General features: G+C 58.1%; 2 protein-coding genes across 6 annotated transcripts; both read left to right on the top strand.

The window, feature by feature from the left end:
* Positions 1 to 389: 389 nt before the first annotated feature.
* TXLNA (taxilin alpha) lies at positions 390 to 10,632 on the top strand. Of its 2 annotated transcripts, none has more exons than XM_069802987.1 (11): positions 390 to 622; positions 2,114 to 2,265; positions 3,353 to 3,691; positions 4,201 to 4,292; positions 5,252 to 5,422; positions 5,732 to 5,926; positions 6,104 to 6,223; positions 6,521 to 6,595; positions 7,130 to 7,222; positions 7,653 to 7,748; positions 8,188 to 10,632. In XM_069802987.1, the coding sequence occupies exons 2-11, from the start codon at positions 2,148 to 2,150 to the stop codon at positions 8,536 to 8,538; spliced, it is 1,650 nt and encodes a 549-aa protein (XP_069659088.1). In that variant the 5' UTR covers positions 390 to 622; positions 2,114 to 2,147; the 3' UTR covers positions 8,539 to 10,632. The 2 variants fall into 2 exon arrangements, with proteins under 2 accessions (XP_069659088.1, XP_069659087.1); XM_069802986.1 differs by having other exon boundaries at positions 2,114 to 2,361.
* Positions 10,633 to 11,493: 861 nt separating this feature from the next.
* On the top strand, positions 11,494 to 17,112 carry LOC104316853 (coiled-coil domain-containing protein 28B). Of its 4 annotated transcripts, XR_011328045.1 has the most exons (10): positions 12,173 to 12,543; positions 12,667 to 12,824; positions 12,915 to 13,069; positions 13,185 to 13,207; positions 13,355 to 13,746; positions 14,298 to 14,489; positions 14,986 to 15,325; positions 15,533 to 15,651; positions 16,112 to 16,270; positions 16,353 to 17,112. XR_011328045.1 is itself a non-coding variant. In XM_069802984.1 (9 exons), exons 5-9 carry the CDS (start codon positions 13,501 to 13,503, stop codon positions 16,151 to 16,153), a joined length of 891 nt encoding a protein of 296 aa, XP_069659085.1. In that variant the 5' UTR covers positions 12,173 to 12,543; positions 12,667 to 12,824; positions 12,915 to 13,069; positions 13,185 to 13,207; positions 13,355 to 13,500; the 3' UTR covers positions 16,154 to 17,112. The 4 variants fall into 4 exon arrangements, 3 of the variants coding, with proteins under 3 accessions (XP_069659086.1, XP_069659085.1, XP_069659084.1); XM_069802984.1 differs by having other exon boundaries at positions 14,298 to 14,441; positions 16,112 to 17,112; XM_069802983.1 differs by having other exon boundaries at positions 16,112 to 17,112.
* The last annotated feature ends 80 nt before the right edge of the window (positions 17,113 to 17,192 follow it).

Here is a 17,192-nt window from a genome sequence, read left to right as displayed (position 1 = left end):
GGGCGGCCGGGGCAGCTTCCCCTCACGGGTGGAGGCGGGAGGCTCTGCCGTGACAAACCGTCCCGCGGGGGGTGGCTCTGCCGTGACTCCCTGTCCCTCGAGGGGAGGCGGGAGGGCTCCCGCTGCCTCAGGCGAGGCTTCCCTCGGCGGGAAGAGGGAGCCCCGCGCGCGGGGTAGGCCGGGAGCCGGCGGTTGGCGCGGGTCACCATGGGAGTTGTAGTCCGCGCGGCGGCGGGAAGATATGCCGGGCGTTATTCCCTCCGCGCGGGGCATGCCGGGAGTTGTAGTCCGCCACGGCTTGCCGCTTCTCTCCCGGTCTTTCCCGGCAGACTTCGCGGTGCCCCGTCGCTGATTGGACGGCGGAGCGGCCCGGCGCATGCGCGTTGCGCGCCCGCTGGGAGGCCCGGGCCGGAGCCGCTTCCCTCAGCGCGGAAGGTCGGCGGGAGGGGCGCCGCGGGCAGCGGCACCGGTACCGGTACCGGCACGGGGAGGGGGCCGCTCCGTCCTCCCTCCCCTCCCCCTTCCCTCCGATGTACCGGGGTGCCGCTGGGTTTTGCGCGCTGATTGGCTGAGGAGAGAGGGGAGAGACCTGCGTCAGACCGCTGGAGCTGACGCCACGGGGGTGCGTGCATGACGTCACTGCGGTGCTGGGGGTTGGGGGGGGGGGAAGACCTGTGTCTGCTTTTAACGGCGGGGGTGGGGGGTGAAGGCAGGGGCATTACCGGGGGGCAGGGCCGCGCCTGGGGCGCTGAAGGGGACAGGGTGGGAGCGCTGGACCCGGCGGGGGGGGCACGGGGAGGCCGGTGTTAATTAGGGATGGGTCAAAAACGTTAATGAGGGGGGTAGGGCAGGAGCAGGGGCATTGGCTGGGGGGAGGGGGGGCAGGGTGTGGCTGGGCCGGAGGTGTCAGAGTGAAGGGCAAAGGGCTGCTGAGGAGGCCACGTCAGGGGCGATGGGCTGGGGGGAGAGGGGGGCAGGGGGCTGCGAGGGGAGCTAGGGTGGGGGCGAGGGCCGAGGCAGGGTCGGAGCGGCTGCCTCTCACCCGGGGTCGGGGTGAGGAGGGCGCAGTGGGGTGCTGCGGATCCGGTTATCGTCGGTCGGAGCCTCGGGAAGCGGACGGGAGTTGCGTTATTTACAGGAGAGGAGGAAAAAGAGCGCCCGAGGCTCTGGGGCAGGTGTGCGGCGTGAAGCCGTGCTGGCAGGCCCGCTGTGGGAGGGGGCACGGCCTCCAGCCTGCACGTGGGTGGATGACACATGTGCTTGGCTGCTACCGCTGCTAATTTTCTCTTGTGGTTTTTTTTTTTTCCTTCCTAAGCCCTGTCCTGGGCTGTTCTCTGAGGAAAAGCTAAGGTCTCTGTGTAACTGCTGCAAAATGGCATGAAAAGCTGTTCTCCGCTTCTTGTGGAACAATCCCTTGCCTCTAGACTAGGAGCATTGGCTGCCTCTTCTCTGTAATTAGCGTCATAACTAGAGCAGAAGGTGCTGGTGGGAAGGGTGAGAACATACATACCCTGTGGAGGGAGAGAGGATGAGGAGGTTGGAGCCAGGATTTGGGCTTGGTCTGTTAGCGTTGGCCATGGTGATGCCGGTTAATCTTTTCAGCGCCGAGCACCAGCTCTGCCAGGGAGCTGCGGGCTTTCCTCAGCCGGGTATGCGGTCTTAGCAGGTGTTGACCTTTCTGCTTTCGAGGCTTTGGTCTCTGGGTCACCCACTGCAGCAAGGGGGATTCTCTGTCAGCATGCACAGACCGCTCCAAGTTTTGAAATCCAAGAATAAAACACAGTGGGGGTGAGGGGGAAGGACAGCCAGGGCTGAGAAGGCTGGTCCCAGAGGATTAGCAGAACTGCGTGCTGTCTGTGAGTCAGGAGATGCTGCCTTGCTCTAGGAGGGGCTGCTTCTAGCTCTGCTCAGCTGGAAGAGGAGTTATCCTGATACGGAGACCTTTGTGGTGAGGTGTAAACTGAAAACGAAATGATGCTTTCCTCAGCATGGAGCTGTGGGTGGCAGCCTCTGCTGAGAACAAGTTCCTTCCCAGTCCACGTTGATGACTCCTAAAATCCTTCAAACTGTTACTTCTTAAAATTAAGTATAATTGCTGTTTTTCTTTTTCTAGTGTTTGTTGAGACTGAGCAGGGAGAAAGGTCACCATGAAGAACCAAGGCGGGGAAACCAAAGCAGCCCCGCGGCCTGCTAGCTCTTCCAAAATGAGCGGCGGTCTGGCGCTGGAGGAAGGCGACTCGCCAGAGGCCACAGCACCCCTGGAAGGTGGGGAGTCCCCAGGGCCTGGGGTGCGCCGCTCCCTGCCCGCGGCTGATGGCAGTGCTGACAGCCTGAGCAGCGAGGGGCAGGAAACACGTGAGGGTGGGTTTCAAGCCCGGAGAGCCAGGGTGTTGCTTTCTCTGTATGAGGGTGGGCCGTTGTATCCAGCTCTTTTTACTTGTATAAGAGCAGCTGTGATTTCCTGGGCAGAAAACCCTGGTTTCCTCCTATTTCTGTGTGTGTATGGTTCTGAAGTAGTTCCCTCCTTCTGACCAAAGCGTGGAGTTGATTCTCACCTGAAAATGATGGGTTGTTTATTGTTGCTTAGACCTTAAGGGTCCTGTTCAGAATATGTCAGACAATTCTTTCCTTGGGGCAGCGTTATGTTGAGTGACCTGCCCTGTTACTGGCACTTCATAAAAATAACTCTCTGGAAGAGGAAAACCAGGTCTGATTGAGTAGGTCCTTGGTTAAAATTAACCCTACCTTGTATTCTGATGCCTAGTAAACGCGGGGTGTAGGAAATGCACAGTGAGTAGAGTTAGTTTAATAATCAACTGCTGTAAGTCTCTCATTTGGAGGAACTTTGGAAGCAAAGAAGCGTACTGAAGGATGTGTTGCCTGCTCTTTCCCTAAAGGTCTGCTGTTGGGGACGAGATATGTTTGATCTGAGACGGTACAGCTGCTCTTATATGTGCAGAGAGAGGCTAACTCAGGTTTAAAAATCTATTGTAATGTAAAAAAGCCTGGCTCTGGGGATGTTAGCAGGCAGTTCCTATGAGGGAAAGCTCACGCACAACCTGCCTTCGTTAAGGGATGGTGGGGAGGGGGGAGGAATTTTTGCTCTTGACAGATGTCAGGGGCTTGGTCATGCTCTTGTGATCAAAAGAGAGGCTGTTAGGAATGCACCTCCATTGTCAGGGCAGCTGGCTGGAGACGCAGCCAGAACAAAGCAGCTTATGTTGCTGGAAGTTTAGCCAGCCTTGGTGCAGTGGGGTGCTCGGCAAACCTTCCCTTTGCCGTGTGTTCGTAGAGACCAGAGAATAGACGGTGTGGGGGAAGTCTCATGCTTTTGTGTTCCCGTCTCCCACAGCTCCTCTTGCACAGGAGGACACCAAGTCCTCCCGGCCTGCCGTACGTGACGTCTCTGAAGAGCTAAGCAGACAGCTTGAGGACATCTTGAACACATACTGTGTGGATGCCAGCCAGGAGGGTCCAGGCGAGGACGGCGGGCAGAGTGAGCCCACGGAGCCGGAAGAAGCCGAGAAGTGTCGTAGCGAGTCCCCAAGGAACGGTGACCAGGACACGGGCAGCCCCGAGATGAACGGGGAGAAGGAAAGCACGAAGGGGACTGAAGAGTTTCGACCCGGCGAGGAGTGTGGGGAGCGGGATCAAAAGAAGGCTCAGGAAAAGAAGAAGGCCAAGGGCCTAGGTAAGAGGTTCCCTCCTCTGGTTGTGCTGCCAGCCTGAGAACTTCGGTGCAGACATTGATTTTATACTGCACTGATTGCCCTCAGTGAAATAAGCGCCTTGGGTGCGTGATGTGCAGCAGTGTTTGGGAATGATACAGCATTGTGTTTTGTGGTGTGTCAGGAAACGTATCGAGTGCTGCAAAGGCACTGACTGCTCCTGGGTGCTGCTGCAGCCTCTGAAGTCTGTGGATTTCTCTTCTGCTGGACACAACTCTCTCTAGCCAGCCCAGTGGTGGTTTTCTGCTCTGAAAACCAGGTCTCTCCCCAGCTACTTCAATTGTTCACCCACTGTATAGGGTGAAATCTGTGGGGCAGAGCCCTGAGAAGGCACTGGAGATGCTAGCTCTGGCCCAGGGCAGGCACAGCTGTGAGACCTGGTTTGTCTCTCCTGTCTTTGTCCTTGTGAGCTGGAACTCTGTGTGATTTTATTTTATTTATTTATTTATTTTAATTCTGTGTCTCATTCCAGGTAAAGAAATCACTTTGCTGATGCAGACACTGAACACCCTGAGCACACCAGAGGAGAAACTAGCAGCACTGTGCAAGAAATACGCTGAGCTGGTGAGTGCTTATTTCTTTGTTTCAGGCTCTGGGGCTGGGGGAGGACACTGCAGCAGTGAGCACAGGAGCTGCTTGAGGAGGCAGAAGATGGCTGTAGGTAATTTTTTCTTTATGGTGAGAGGGACAGTCCAGGAACACTCGTGTATGTTCTGGGATCTCTACAGTGCTGGGTATCCAACTATTAGAGGATAGATGTTGCTTGATCCAGCCAGGCGTTGTTGTTTGTGGAAGGGTAAGCATGGACAGGAGTATTTTTGGCAAATCTGCATGTAAGAGGACTTCAGATCTGTTTTCTGTCTGCTTCTCTAATGTGGAAGCTGCATCTCTTGCCCATCCTGTCCCAGGAGTGTACTGTGGCCAGGTCTGTTCTGGTGAGCCTGCATGTCCTGATCTCTCTGCAGGCAGGGCTGAGCTGTGAGTTGGCAGGCCCAGCTGTGACAGAAGACCGCACAGATACATCTGCCATCTCCATAACTGTGTTTGGCAGAGTCGCCATGCTGCTGCGTGTGCACGTTCAGCCATACAACACACACAAAGTGGTGCCATGTTTAACCAGAGCTAGTTCTAGGCACAGATCTAGTTCTGTGCATGGGTCTGGTACAGAGGAGAGACGTGGGACTGTCTGTGCATATCCAAAGTGGACATGTGCACGTTTTCTCTGTGCTCGGAGCTCTGCTCCATTTGAGCAACATGCATGTGGAGGCGCTGCATGAATGTGCGAGTCTTTCAGATTCCAGCAGGACAGGAATTCAGGAAGGGAGGAATTCAGAAGGAATTCAGGGGACCTTGAGCTCTGCATCAGTTCTGCTCTGCTCAAAAGTGGCATCTTTTGCATTATAAAGCTCTTGTCCTCCTCTCAGAGCACAGCACTTCTTTGATCCTCGTGTCCCCTCATTGGAGCACAGCATATTGCCCTGGTCTGTCTTGCTGCATCTGTGCCCTTTGCTCCCCTATCCTAGCTGGAAGAGCACCGTAACTCCCAGAAACAGATGAAGATCTTGCAAAAGAAGCAGACGCAGCTGGTGCAAGAGAAGGACCACTTGCAGAGTGAGCACAGCAAGGCCATCCTGGCCCGCAGCAAGCTGGAGAGCCTGTGCCGTGAGCTCCAGAGACACAACCGCACCCTCAAGGTAAGTGTCTCCTGGGCATTACTCCAGGAGCTGCTTTACCACCTTTACCAGCGGTTGCCCACAGTCTACCATCTAGGGCAGTGCTTTAATTTTGCTGTTAGGCCATTGTTATCCACAGTGCCTGAGTGTTATTTCAGGGTATATTCACCAGAGAAAGGGAGGGGGAAGGCCCGAAGTACCTTCATGATTGATACAAGCAATAGAGGGAGTCTGGGTGGGTTCAGAGCGTCGCAGTTTGGACAGTTTGCTCACCTACCTGCCCGGCACAGAGGCTGACATGTCCCTGCTGTCTCTGCCCTCCTCATGCAGGAGGAGGGTGTCCAGCGTGCACGGGAGGAAGAAGAGAAGCGGAAGGAGGTGACATCCCACTTCCAGGTGACGCTGAACGACATCCAGCTCCAGATGGAGCAGCACAACGAGAGGAACTCCAAGCTGCGCCAGGAGAACATGGAGCTGGCAGAGCGGCTCAAGAAGCTCATTGAGCAGTACGAGCTGCGGGAGGAGGTGAGTCAGGGCAGGAGACCTGGTGTAGGGCTCCTCTGGTGCATCCATTCTGCCCAGTGGAGTGTGTTTCTGGAGCAGGGACTGCTGCTGGAGGGGAGAAGGGGCCTTTGGGCTCTGGGATCTTTCCTTGGGGTTGCTGCCTGAGCATGTCGATGACTGGTGGTGTTTCCTTGGCAGCACATCGATAAGGTATTCAAACACAAGGACCTGCAGCAGCAGCTGGTGGACGCCAAGCTCCAGCAGGCGCAGGAAATGCTGAAGGAGGCAGAGGAGAGACACCAGCGGGAGAAGGACTTTGTAAGTCTTAGAGCAGTTCTCTAATGGTTGCGAGCACTTTGTTTTTTGCCTTGTCCTTCCATGGAGGCTTGTTACTGTTGGATCCCTGAGTGCAGAGCCCAAAACGGAGCAGGTCATCCCCGGCTTTCTGCATGCCCAACAGTCACCACTCCCCCAGCAGCTTCAGGAGCAAGGCTGCAGCCCTGCTCTGCTCTTTGTGTTTCTCCCAGTCGTCTCCTGGCCAAGAACCAGCCGTGCAGGGACATGGTGAGAGCCTTCCCTGGTGGCAGCCAGGTAATTGCTTTTGCTCTTCCCTAGCTGCTGAAGGAAGCTGTGGAATCACAGAGGATGTGTGAGCTGATGAAGCAGCAGGAGACCCATCTCAAGCAGCAGGTGAGTTACCCGGTCTGTGTGCTCAGCCTGGTTATTTGTTTGGTTTTTTTCCCTTCCTCCCTAAGCAGGAAACAACCCAAAGTTCCTTAATATGGAAAACACAGGGGCAGGATTGCTCTGGGGTTTGGTACTGGTGAGGCTGTGTCAGCACGGTGTGAGCTGAGACTTCCTTCAGCAATTCTGCCTTCTGGGAGAAAGGGGCCTTGGTTTTTTACCAGTGCACTTCCCAGTGCTGGGAGCAGTCGTGTGACCATACCTTGCTGAATCAGACCCCACAAGTGCCTCCTGCCAAGGCCAGGAGATGTTTGCAGAACACATCAGTCTCTGAGGATGTTTCCCCAGGAAAGAATTTTTCCACATTCCGCGGTACCTAAAGTTGGCAGAGCAGCTCCGTGCTGCCAGTTTATTTGTTGTAAAGTCCAGTCACAAGAGAACTAGCTCAGTTCTTGGCTGACATCTCCCCTCTCCTGGGGAAGGCTGTCAGGAGATGCCGTAGTGAGCAGTGAGGAGCTATAACCCTGTCTCTCCCCACAGCTGGCTCTCTACACAGAGAAGTTTGAAGAATTCCAGAACACCCTTTCCAAAAGCAGTGAAGTGTTCACGACATTTAAGCAGGAGATGGAGAAGGTGGGTAATACTTTTGCTTCCCAGCAGAGCTTGTGTGGGCTGGAGGCACTGCCTGTCTGTCTCTCCTCACTGCTTCTGCGAGCTGGAAGAGCCACAGCTCTGTAGTTTTGTTTAGTTTTCCTGTTATTAAAATCAGCCACTAGCTGGCTGCTTGTAGAAGACTGATACTGTCCTTGCCCGGTGACTTCTATGTCCCACTTGTGTCAGAACAAGCAGCACTACCCCTGTGTCCTGGTTTGTTGTTACTTGGTCAGTGTTTCCCACTGGCGAAGCTGACTGCAGCGAGACAAAGAGACATCTCCCAGGACAGCAGAACCGCACTGTCTGCGCTGGGATAGTGGGTGCCCATTTGAGGACACGTGAGATGTAAGTGACTGCAGTGCTCTGCCTGTGGCTTATTTGTTCCTTTTTTGTCACTGTGATTCTGTAGATGACTAAGAAAATTAAGAAGCTGGAGAAAGAGACCACTATGTACCGCTCTCGCTGGGAGAGCAGCAACAAGGCTCTCTTGGAAATGGCTGAAGAGGTGAGGAGGCTCTGGCTGTCCTTCTGTGCTGAGGCAGGCAGCTGGAGCAGCGTGGTGATGTGTTGTGTGACATTGGGCCGGAGCTGAGGGATAGCAGGACAGCTCCTGTCTTATTGCAGGCAGGCTGGGTGGGGGGTTATGTTTTTCCTTTCAGCTTGATTTCCTTCCCCGTACCTGGTGGTAGGACCCTCTGTCATGTGGCAGAAGTGAAGGTTAATTAGTGCAGAGGTGCGCAGAAGAAGTCAGACAGTCTCAGCGGCACTTGGCCTCTGTGGGGGCAAAGGAAGAAGCAGTGACAATAGCATCAGGTTCTTTGAATGCCACATGTTTGCTTGGTCACAAGTGTTTCCCCCTTCAGCTTCCCTTTGAGGTTTCATCTCTCCCTTTCTGCCTCTCTGTCCCCAGCGTGGTAGAGTCTGAACTGCCTCTCTGTTTGCAGAAAACCCTTCGGGACAAAGAGTTAGAGGGGCTTCAGGTGAAAATCCAGCGCTTGGAGAAACTGTGCCGAGCCCTGCAAACGGAGCGCAACGACCTCAATAAGAAGGTGCAGGACCTGTGTGCCCACGCGCCCCGGGCAGACACGGACCTGTTGGAGCCTTTGAAGGACCCATCTCGGGACAGCTCCGAGGCAGCGGTGGGAGGTGTTCCAGCCGAGCAGCGCCTGGCTGAGGATTGCCTTCACTCAGGAAAGCCGACGCACAGCACGGATCCTGCGGAGAGCCTGGGAGAACTGAGCATAGGAGCCTTGGGGCAGAGTGGGACTGAGGAACGCACTCAGGGTGCCGACTGAGCCCGTTGTGCGGTAGGCAGAGGTAGGGCGAGGGAGGGTAACATGAATGTTTCCGTAGACTCGACCTGATGCCCCTCTCCTGGTCCTTGGACAGGTGTGAGAGGACAGCCCTCCTGGGAATTTGAGATTTCCTAGCTTAGGTTTTTGGAGGGTTTTTAAAATTTTATATATATATATGATATATATATATATGATATATAAAATATGTGCAGGGCAACGTACACTTTATATATGGATATACATGAAAACTAGAATGACCCGCCTCCCTGCGTGTGCGTGAATAACTAATATATGGAGACTCAACTGATCGTCCCTTTCACTAAAAGACCTTGTTGTTGGCAGGCTGCGATTCCCCCAAAATCTAGCGCAGCTCAGGAAAGCAGGTGCGTGGATCTGCCCCAGCACGCGGCGCTGGGACAGCTGGATGTGTCGCTGCCTCCACCTTCTCAGCGACGCTCTTGCATCGAGTGAAAGCAAAGGAGCTGAGCAGGGGAGAAACGAAGCGTTTCCCAGTGCTGGATTCTCCCTTCCTCTTCTGCCTCAGGCAGGAGCGAGCTCCGGGACTTGCTCTTGTTTTCTCGCGCCCTGGCTGGCAGCTCTCTCATGGGTGAGCTGAGCAAATGAGGGTGAAAGAGGCTGTTGCCCCTCCTCTGTCTGGGTTTTGTGTATTGAACAGGGACAAAAAGAAGCAGAGAAACTGGGGGTGCCTGGTTCACCCAGGCCTCCCATGGGGCCTTTGCTCTTCCCAGAACCTGCCAATGTCTCAATAGCCTTATGATTCACAGTTGCCTCTTTGCTATACGCACATGTGCACAAGTGTATTAAACAGTTAATCCAAAGGTCTAATTCCCAAGTGTTTTGCACAAGCGTGTCTGATCAGTTGTGCAAGGGGACAGGGAGGTTCCACCTGAGCTCCTCTGTCCCTGCGTCAGGACCTCCCCGGCCCATCCCTCGGTGCCAAGCGGGCAGTCTTGGAGGTGTCCACAGAGCTGGGGCTCCAGGAGGATAAAACCTGCATCTGCTCCATGACCTGCTGCTTAAGCTGAATCGACGGGACCAGCACGAGGACCATGTTGCGGGCTGGTCCCTTCCGCAGTGTCAGACCCCCGTGGGCCCTCCAGTCCAGCCGTGCTGGTGCTATCACAGTCCCCGCCTTTCTCCTTTCCCTCTCTGCTTTCTCAGAAGACTATCTCCCAAGCGCTGCCATGTCTGGGTGGGTCCCTGCGGCATCTGCCCACAGGGTGAAGTGCTCACCCGAAGGACCCTGTTGTGCTGGGAGGGTGTTTATGGACAGACTTGGGGCCTGCTGGCATGGGGCTAGGGGATTTCTCCTTAGTTTCTCAAGACTTTCTCGCTATTCTTTTGGGAGACCTCTACTTGCTCGCAAACATCCTTGCTGCGGCTTCTCTTTACGACAGACTTTATTTTCAGCATTGCCTTCCTTTTGCTTGAAGCTGAAGCGAGCTGGCCGGAGCCATTCCTTGCAGTGGATGTGTTCAGCGGAACAGCTTTGGTTTCTCTTCCAGCAACGCAGCTGCTCTTGCATCTTCTCTCCACCGTTGTACAGTGCCCTCGCCAAGGACCTGCCACACTGCTGGGGGAGCAGCCTGCGGGAGCTGCCTCTGCATCCTCCTTTCCTCCACAGGGACTTCAGCAAGTTCAGATCTAACGAAGGTGTCTGGCTGCAGCAGAGACGGGGGCTAATGAGTCTCCGCAGAGCCACAGTCTTGAACACCCACTGGGACGCGTTCCCTGGAGCTGAGCATGGTTTTGTCTTCTGGCCCCTTGCTGTCAACGTTGCTTCCTCCAGCGCAAGGGACACGTTTGCCTCTGGAAGGAGCCGGCAGGAGCCCCCGAGCAAGTGAATGTAGCTCTGGCCTCGTGGGACCACCCCATTCCCAGCAGCCAGGCTGAGCGAGGGCTGCAGCCGGGCTCTGAACTTCTCTTCGCACTCTTTCAGTAAAAGAAAAACCTCTTAGAAAATCACCACCCCCCCCCCCCCCCCTTTTTTTTTTTTTCCCTGTTATGGTACAGATAACCTCTGTGGGGGCTATTGTATGTATCTTCGTATCCAATAGAAATGCACCCAACCTCGCTGCTGCTGCCTCTGTTGTTTCTCATTCGTTAGGTCACGTTTGGGAGTGAATACCAGGGGCACTGGGCTGTGGGGTGGGAGTGGGGAGGCCACATCAGCCTCTGCTGGGCAATGGCTTCCCTGTCTCCCAGGGGCTCTGGCCCTGTGTTCCCAGCGGGGCAGGGGTTGGGGAGGCTGGGAGGGACCTTCTGCTGCAGCAGTGATGGGATGTCCCTGCTGGGGAGGAAGGTTGGGTGGGTCTGTCCCTGTGACCCCCGGTATCTCCTGTGTGGCTCTCCCTTGCCTCGAGCTGGGGCAGCCACCAAGCGCTGTGTGCTTGTCAGACCCCCCCTGCCCCGGGGGTCCTGGCACTGGTGGTATCAAACCCTGGACTGGCCAGCCCCTGGCGTCTGCATTGGCTCCAAAACGTCTAAGATTGGCTTAAAATCCTGCAATGATTTAAATAAGCAGCCATGTTCAGTTCGGTGTACGCTGAGGGGCTGGGACTTGTCTAATCTTGCCCCTGCGTGAGGGCTGGAGGCTGGTTCCTGCAGAGGCAGATCCTGTGATCACAGAGTTCGGTGATGCCAGGGAGACTTGGGGTAAACCCTGCCGGCCTGGGGTGGCTGAAAGGGGGTGGCAGGCGGTGACCCCAAGTCCAATGGGGTGCTCCTGGGGGAAGCATGTGGGAGCAGACCCCATCACCCACGCCAGACCCTCGCTGTGCCAACACGGCTGCTCTGCCTGCCCTGGCTCTGTGGGACCACGTACCCGGATCCTGCCCTCTCCCCCATGCCCAACACGAAGCTGATGCCGGTGCCGCGGTCGGGGCCAGGCCCAGCCATCCTGCACGCCGCAGGCTGCTCGGGGAGCTGGTGTCCGGCGATGCCACCACCCTGGGGACACGACAGAGCTGGAGGAAGTTCCCTTTCCCTTTAAATGCAAATCCCAGCCCTGGGGCTGCAGGACGGGTGTCCGGTGGACTCCGGGAGTCTGGCAGACTTGGGGTGTCCGGCGGGCTCAGGAACACGGCCGGCTCGGCACCGCAGGCCAGACCGGGGCCTGGCGCAGGTCAGTCCCCCCCACGCGGCCATGGCGGTCTGGGAGGGCGGCCAGAGGCTGCGGACAAAGGGACTCCTGCAGACCCGTCCCGCTGCCGTGAAGGGCCCCGAGACACGGGGGTGCTTGGCTGGTGCCTCGGGGGGGACGGGTGTCCCCCCCCCGCGGTCTCTGTCCCGCTCTCGCTGAGGGCAGCTGGTGTCGTTCAGCCCTGGTGCGTGTGGCCATAATCCTCTTTTCCGCAGCGCTGGGGAAGACGCTGAAAGCCGAGGCCAGGCCGGCAGCCGCTCGTCAGGCCCTGGCTTTGCTCCACGCCGCGATGCTCCAGCGCAGATGCCGGGATAGCGCAGCCTGAGCCCGAGCCCGGCTGCCGGCACCCAGGGAGGGGGGTCCGAGCTCCTGGCTCCAGCCCTGCTGCCGCCGCAGAGCCGTGGTGCAGCCCACAGAGCCCCGCTGCGGCTCACCCGTGGCCGTGGCCGGCACGCCGCCGCCGTGCTGAGGGTGCCGGGGCCCCTCCGTTGTGCCACAGGCTGAGGCAGGAGGGGTGGCACCGCCCCGGCGCTGCTCCCTGGGGGGACCCCAATCCTCGTCGGCTCGGGGCAGACGCGTCCTCTCCGAGGACGAGAGGCCCTGCGCGGGGAAGGAGCCGCCAAAAGCTGCGTCCGTCCCGCGCAGGATCCCTGTCCCGTGGCTCCGGTGCCCCCCACGCCCTTCAACATGGAGGACCGGAGGAAGAAGCGGAGCCCCAAGGCCTGCCTGGCCCAGCCGACGCCTGCCGGGGCCCCACGGCCGCTGCCCCCCAGCAAAAGCACGTCCTTTGTGCTGCCGCTGCCCACCCTGCCCTCGCCCAGGCAGCGTGCCCGGCTCAGGCGGTCAGTGCCGGCGTGGGTCGGGGGTGACCGCCGGCCCCTCCGGCGCAGGGACCAGGCGGGTTCTGGGCGATGCAGGGACCAGGCGGGTTCTGGGCGATGCCAACCTCTCTGTTCCCCACGCAGGACGAGCAAGGAGCGGGTGCGGGCGGGCGGCGCGGGGGCAGCGCGGGGGGCCCCGCTGCAGCACAGCTTCCTCACCGACGTCTCCGACGTCTGCGAGATGGAGGGGGGGCTGCTCAGCCTCCTCAGCGATTTCCACTCGGGAAAGCTGCAGGCCTTCGGTGAGGGGCTGCGGGACCTGGGCAGGGGGGACGGGACCTGGGGGGGATCCGGGGCTGGTGGGCCGTGACGGCTCCCACCCGCGGGCGCAGGGAAGGAGTGCTCCTTCGAGCAGCTGGAGCACGTGCGGGAGATGCAGGAGAAGCTGGCGCGGCTCCACTTCGGCCTCGACGTCTGCGTGGAGGAGCTCCCTGAGGAGCAGAAGAAGGCGGCGGCCGACAGGAACCTGGACCAGCTGCTGGCACACGTGAGCGTCGTGTCCCCTCTCCCCCTAGCCCGGCCCCGGCTGCCACGGCCGGGATCCCCACCGGCCCTGGCTTCCCCGCCGCCGGCGCCTCAGCCTCTGCCTTTGCCTCCCGCAGCTGGAGGAGCTCAGCAGCTCCATGTATCCTGGGCCAGGCGTGGGGCGGGGGCGGTGATGGCGGCGGTGATGATGGCGGCGGTGATGGCGGTGGCGACAGTGGTGGCGGCGGCGATGGCGGGGGGGGGGGACGGCGCATCCCCACGGCGCTTTCCCTTGACCCGCGCTCAGACAGAAGCTGCACCTGGCAGAGACCCCCGACCCCGAGGACTCGGCGGCTTGACCCTATACCCGGCCCGGCTAGGAGGGGATGGCCGCCACGGGGAGACCCCACGGGAGCCCCACACCAGGGCCACCCCCTCCCTGTGGGAGGGCCGATGGAGGCGACACCGGTCACGCAACGCGGGGGCCGGTCGGGCCCTGCGAGGCCAACACAGCTTCCCCCCCCCTTCCTCCCTCCCTCAACTCCAGCCCCCGCCGCCATTTTGGTGGGGCCCACAGGGCCGGGTGACGCCATCAGCCGGCGCCCGGTTGTGGGGGCGGCGGCCATGGCGGCGGCGCTGGGGCCGCAGGCGGAGGCGGAGGGATGGCGGCGGCTGCTCCGCGCCGTGACCCGCCTGCAGGTGGGGACCCACCCGGGACGGGGGTCTGAGGGGGGGGGACCCCGAGTCAGTGGGGGCCTGTGGGAGGACACGGTGGGGCCCGGCTGGGGCGGGGGGGGGGCGCTGGGAAGGGATCCCCGTGAAGGGGGGAACATGGCTGAGGGGGGAGGCACGCGTGGGAGAGGGGGTCCCCGGCTGGGAGAGGACATCACGGAGAAGGGAGGGGGCTGCACAGCTGGAAGGGGTCCTTTGGGGGGGGTGTGTGCACAGCTGGATGGGGGTTCCCGTGGGGGGGGTCTCGGGGGGTGGCGGGGTCCGTGGGGCAGGGGGGGGCCCTGCTCCAGCCGGCGGTGCCGGCTCTGCCTTCTCATTAAAAGCTGCCTGGGTTGCAGACGTGGGACGCGTTCGCTCCTTGTGTTGTGCCAGGCCGCGTCCCGTGGGGTGCGTGGGGAGGGGGTGGCGGGGCGGGGGGCGAAGGAGGGACGGGTTGGGGAGTGGGGGGCGAAGGGGGGACGGGTGGGGAGCGGGGGGCTCTCGCTGGGTCCTGCAGCGTCAACGCCCGGTGCCCGCAGGCCTGCGTCAGGGGTTACCTGCTGCGGAAGCGGTTTCGGAGCCTGCGGGAAGAGTACGAGGAGGTGGTGCGGGAGATCGAAGGAGACCTGAGCCGGCTGGAGTGGAGGGGACGGTTCCTGCCGCGGCCCCTGTTTGTCCCCGAGGTCCGAGCGGGGGATTCTGCAGCCCCCTCTGAGGGGGGGAGCAGCACGGTGGGTGGTGTGGCCTGGCAGAGCAGGCAGATGGTATTTTCCCAGCGTACTCCGGGGAACCTGTAATTCTACCAAATTAAAAACGATCATTACCTAGCCCTGGCCTGTAAGACTCCCCCTGACTTGTCCCTCTGAGCCCCCAGCTGAGGATTTCTTCCCCTGGGTGAAGCTCAGCTTCAAGTCAAACGCCCGCCCTGCGCAGGTGGCTCCTGCGGGTCTTGTCTCCTGGTACCCACCTCACCTGGTCGTATTGAACGGCCGGACGGGCTCCTGCAAGGCTGAGCCTCGCTCTCTGACGTTTTTACCACTTCTGGAAAGAAAGCCCTTTAAAAAGTTTGCAAGGGTTCAAACCAGAGCATGTCAGTGTTGTGGCTGGAGTGTTGCTAATGGCAGATCTCTGGCTGGGACAGAGCCTCTGGCCCACAGCAGAGCCACCTTTCAGGTCTTTATATTTTCTTCTCCTTATATCTCAATCTCTCTCATGTTGCCCCTTTAGAAGCCAGCACAAGGGAAGCATTCAGGTCTGTTGGAGGCTGTACCAAGTGACAAGGCCAGTGCAGAAAAACCCCAGGAGGAGGTGGACGCCTCAGAACCAGAACATGACTGGGACTGCAGCAGTGTGAAACCTACAGCTCAGCTGGAAAGCCAGAAAGAACTGAGCTCCACGGGTGAAGGCGATGCAGCGAACCCCCCAAATCCCAGGGCTGATGCCGATAAATGTACTGAAAAGGAGTGCGCTGCCCCAGCAGAGAGCGAGGACTGGCAGAATGACAGCAACGTATCCTCTGTGTGGGACAGCGCTGTCCTGGAGGCCGAGTCCTTCGAAAGCTGCCTGGGTAAGAGACAGGAGCTGGTGCACAGCCCGTGCTCTCCTCTGCGGTCTTGAGTGACCTGGTGGTGAGTGCAGGGGGCACAGTAGGTCATTGGAGAACCAAAACCTTGAGAATATCCTGGGGAGGTTGGAAAAACTCAGTGCAGGAGAGACAGTAGGTGCAATCCAAATCTTTGTTCTAATAATAGGTCATTCTTCCATTTCTTTGCAGAAATTCCACTCGAGGACATAAAGGACCTTCCTCGAACTCGGTCTGGTCTCCAGTCCTACAGAAATCACTTGATCATGGAGTTGGTGTGGTTGCAACAAGCTATTGTCAGCCGTAAAAACGTAAGGGCCTGACCCTGCCTCTTCCAAAACAGTGGGTCAGACCAGTGCCTGTCTGCAGCCAGAGCGGTGCTGTCTGTGGTGGGACTGGGGTTGAATGGTGATGGTTCAGTTACCCAAGGGTTGGATTGGATGATGGCAGTGCCCTTTTTTTTTCCCTTCTCTGGGGAAAAAAAAAGGAATGATGAAGGAAAACAGGAGCTGTTTAGATCTGGTTACAAGCTTTGCTCCTGGCCTGCTACAGGGACGTTGCTACTTTGGTAACTATCCTGTCTCTGTACAAGGCAGCAGTACGTACCTAGGCACCAGTTAGCGTAGCGAGCTGCTCTTTGCATTGCTTGAAAGGTGAGACTCGTGCATCTTCTGGCCAAGTGCAATGATTTTGCTGGCTAATCTGCAAGGGTGAGTGCTTTCCTACTTGTAGGTCTCTGGGATTTAATTGTTGGTTTTCTTTCTCTTGCAGTACTTGATGCTGAAACAGAGGCTGGGGACTCCTGACCCGTAGGATGGCATTCCCAAGCACGAGGGGCACTTGTATTGGTGTGGAGAAGCAGTGGAGCTGCGGCACCGCAGTCATGATGTGACTTCACAGACAGCAGCAGCTTAGGGGAACTCCAGCTCTGTGGGTTGATGTTTTCCACTTCAGATGAATGTGGGAAGAAAGCCTTTTATTTCTTTTAAATGTGAATATTTGGTCAAAACAGGGATTAAACACCACTGTGAAGCCAGGGAGGTGGTTGTGTATCCTGGAGGGCGTCCCAGTGAGGGCTTCTTCCCCAAGAACCCTATTTTTGTTGGCTGAGCTGGACCGTCCTAGGGGAAAATCGAGGCTAGGAAGACTGTCACTTACAGAAGGTGCTTTCTGACCAGCTGATTGCATGTGGTGGAACTAAAATGCCTGAAGGCAGCAGGTGCTTTGAACCTGCAGGAACAAGCTCTTCTCCACTGAACTGTGTGTGACCCATACCGGTATGGCTCCACACATCACAGCTCTGCAATATCTGGGATCTCCAGGCGGTCCTGGTAGGCTTCAGGGAACACCTAGCTGAAGTGCTAAGTTAGGAGGAGAGTTTCCTAACTTTCCTGTGCAGTTGGTGGGGAGCGATGGCACATCACACCTGACCTTCGGGAGATGAGGCTTGGTTCCTGACTTGCACATCTCTGGCCATGGTGATATCTCTCTGTGTGGCAGAGTCACCTGGACTGGTGCTTGAGGGAGCAAGTAAGGACTTAATGGGGTTTGGCGCTTTGTCTATACATTGCTCTAGTTCAGGGGCATTCGAGGTCCCTCAGAAAGGGACTGGTGCTGTGGTTCCCTACTGGGACCCCGAGTCTTCTGTGCAAACAGTCTGTGTTCCTGCTGACTGAACGGTCACTCTTGCCATATGGCAGATGTATCTTTCTGTTCCTGATGATGCCGATTTGTTTGTGAATAAAAAGCTTTCCTGACGCTCGTCTCTTGAATCTGTCTATTCCTGTCTGGCTTGCCGCCTTGTCCTGGGCAGACCCAAGTGAGTCCACGGCCCGTTCCGACCCATGGCAGC

This window comes from Haliaeetus albicilla, chromosome 16 (assembly GCF_947461875.1).
Source record: "Haliaeetus albicilla chromosome 16, bHalAlb1.1, whole genome shotgun sequence".
In the NCBI taxonomy this organism is placed as follows: Eukaryota; Metazoa; Chordata; class Aves; order Accipitriformes; family Accipitridae; genus Haliaeetus; species Haliaeetus albicilla.
The sequence above is the reverse complement of the archived record's forward strand: the minus strand, read 5'-3'. Positions and strand labels throughout refer to the sequence as shown.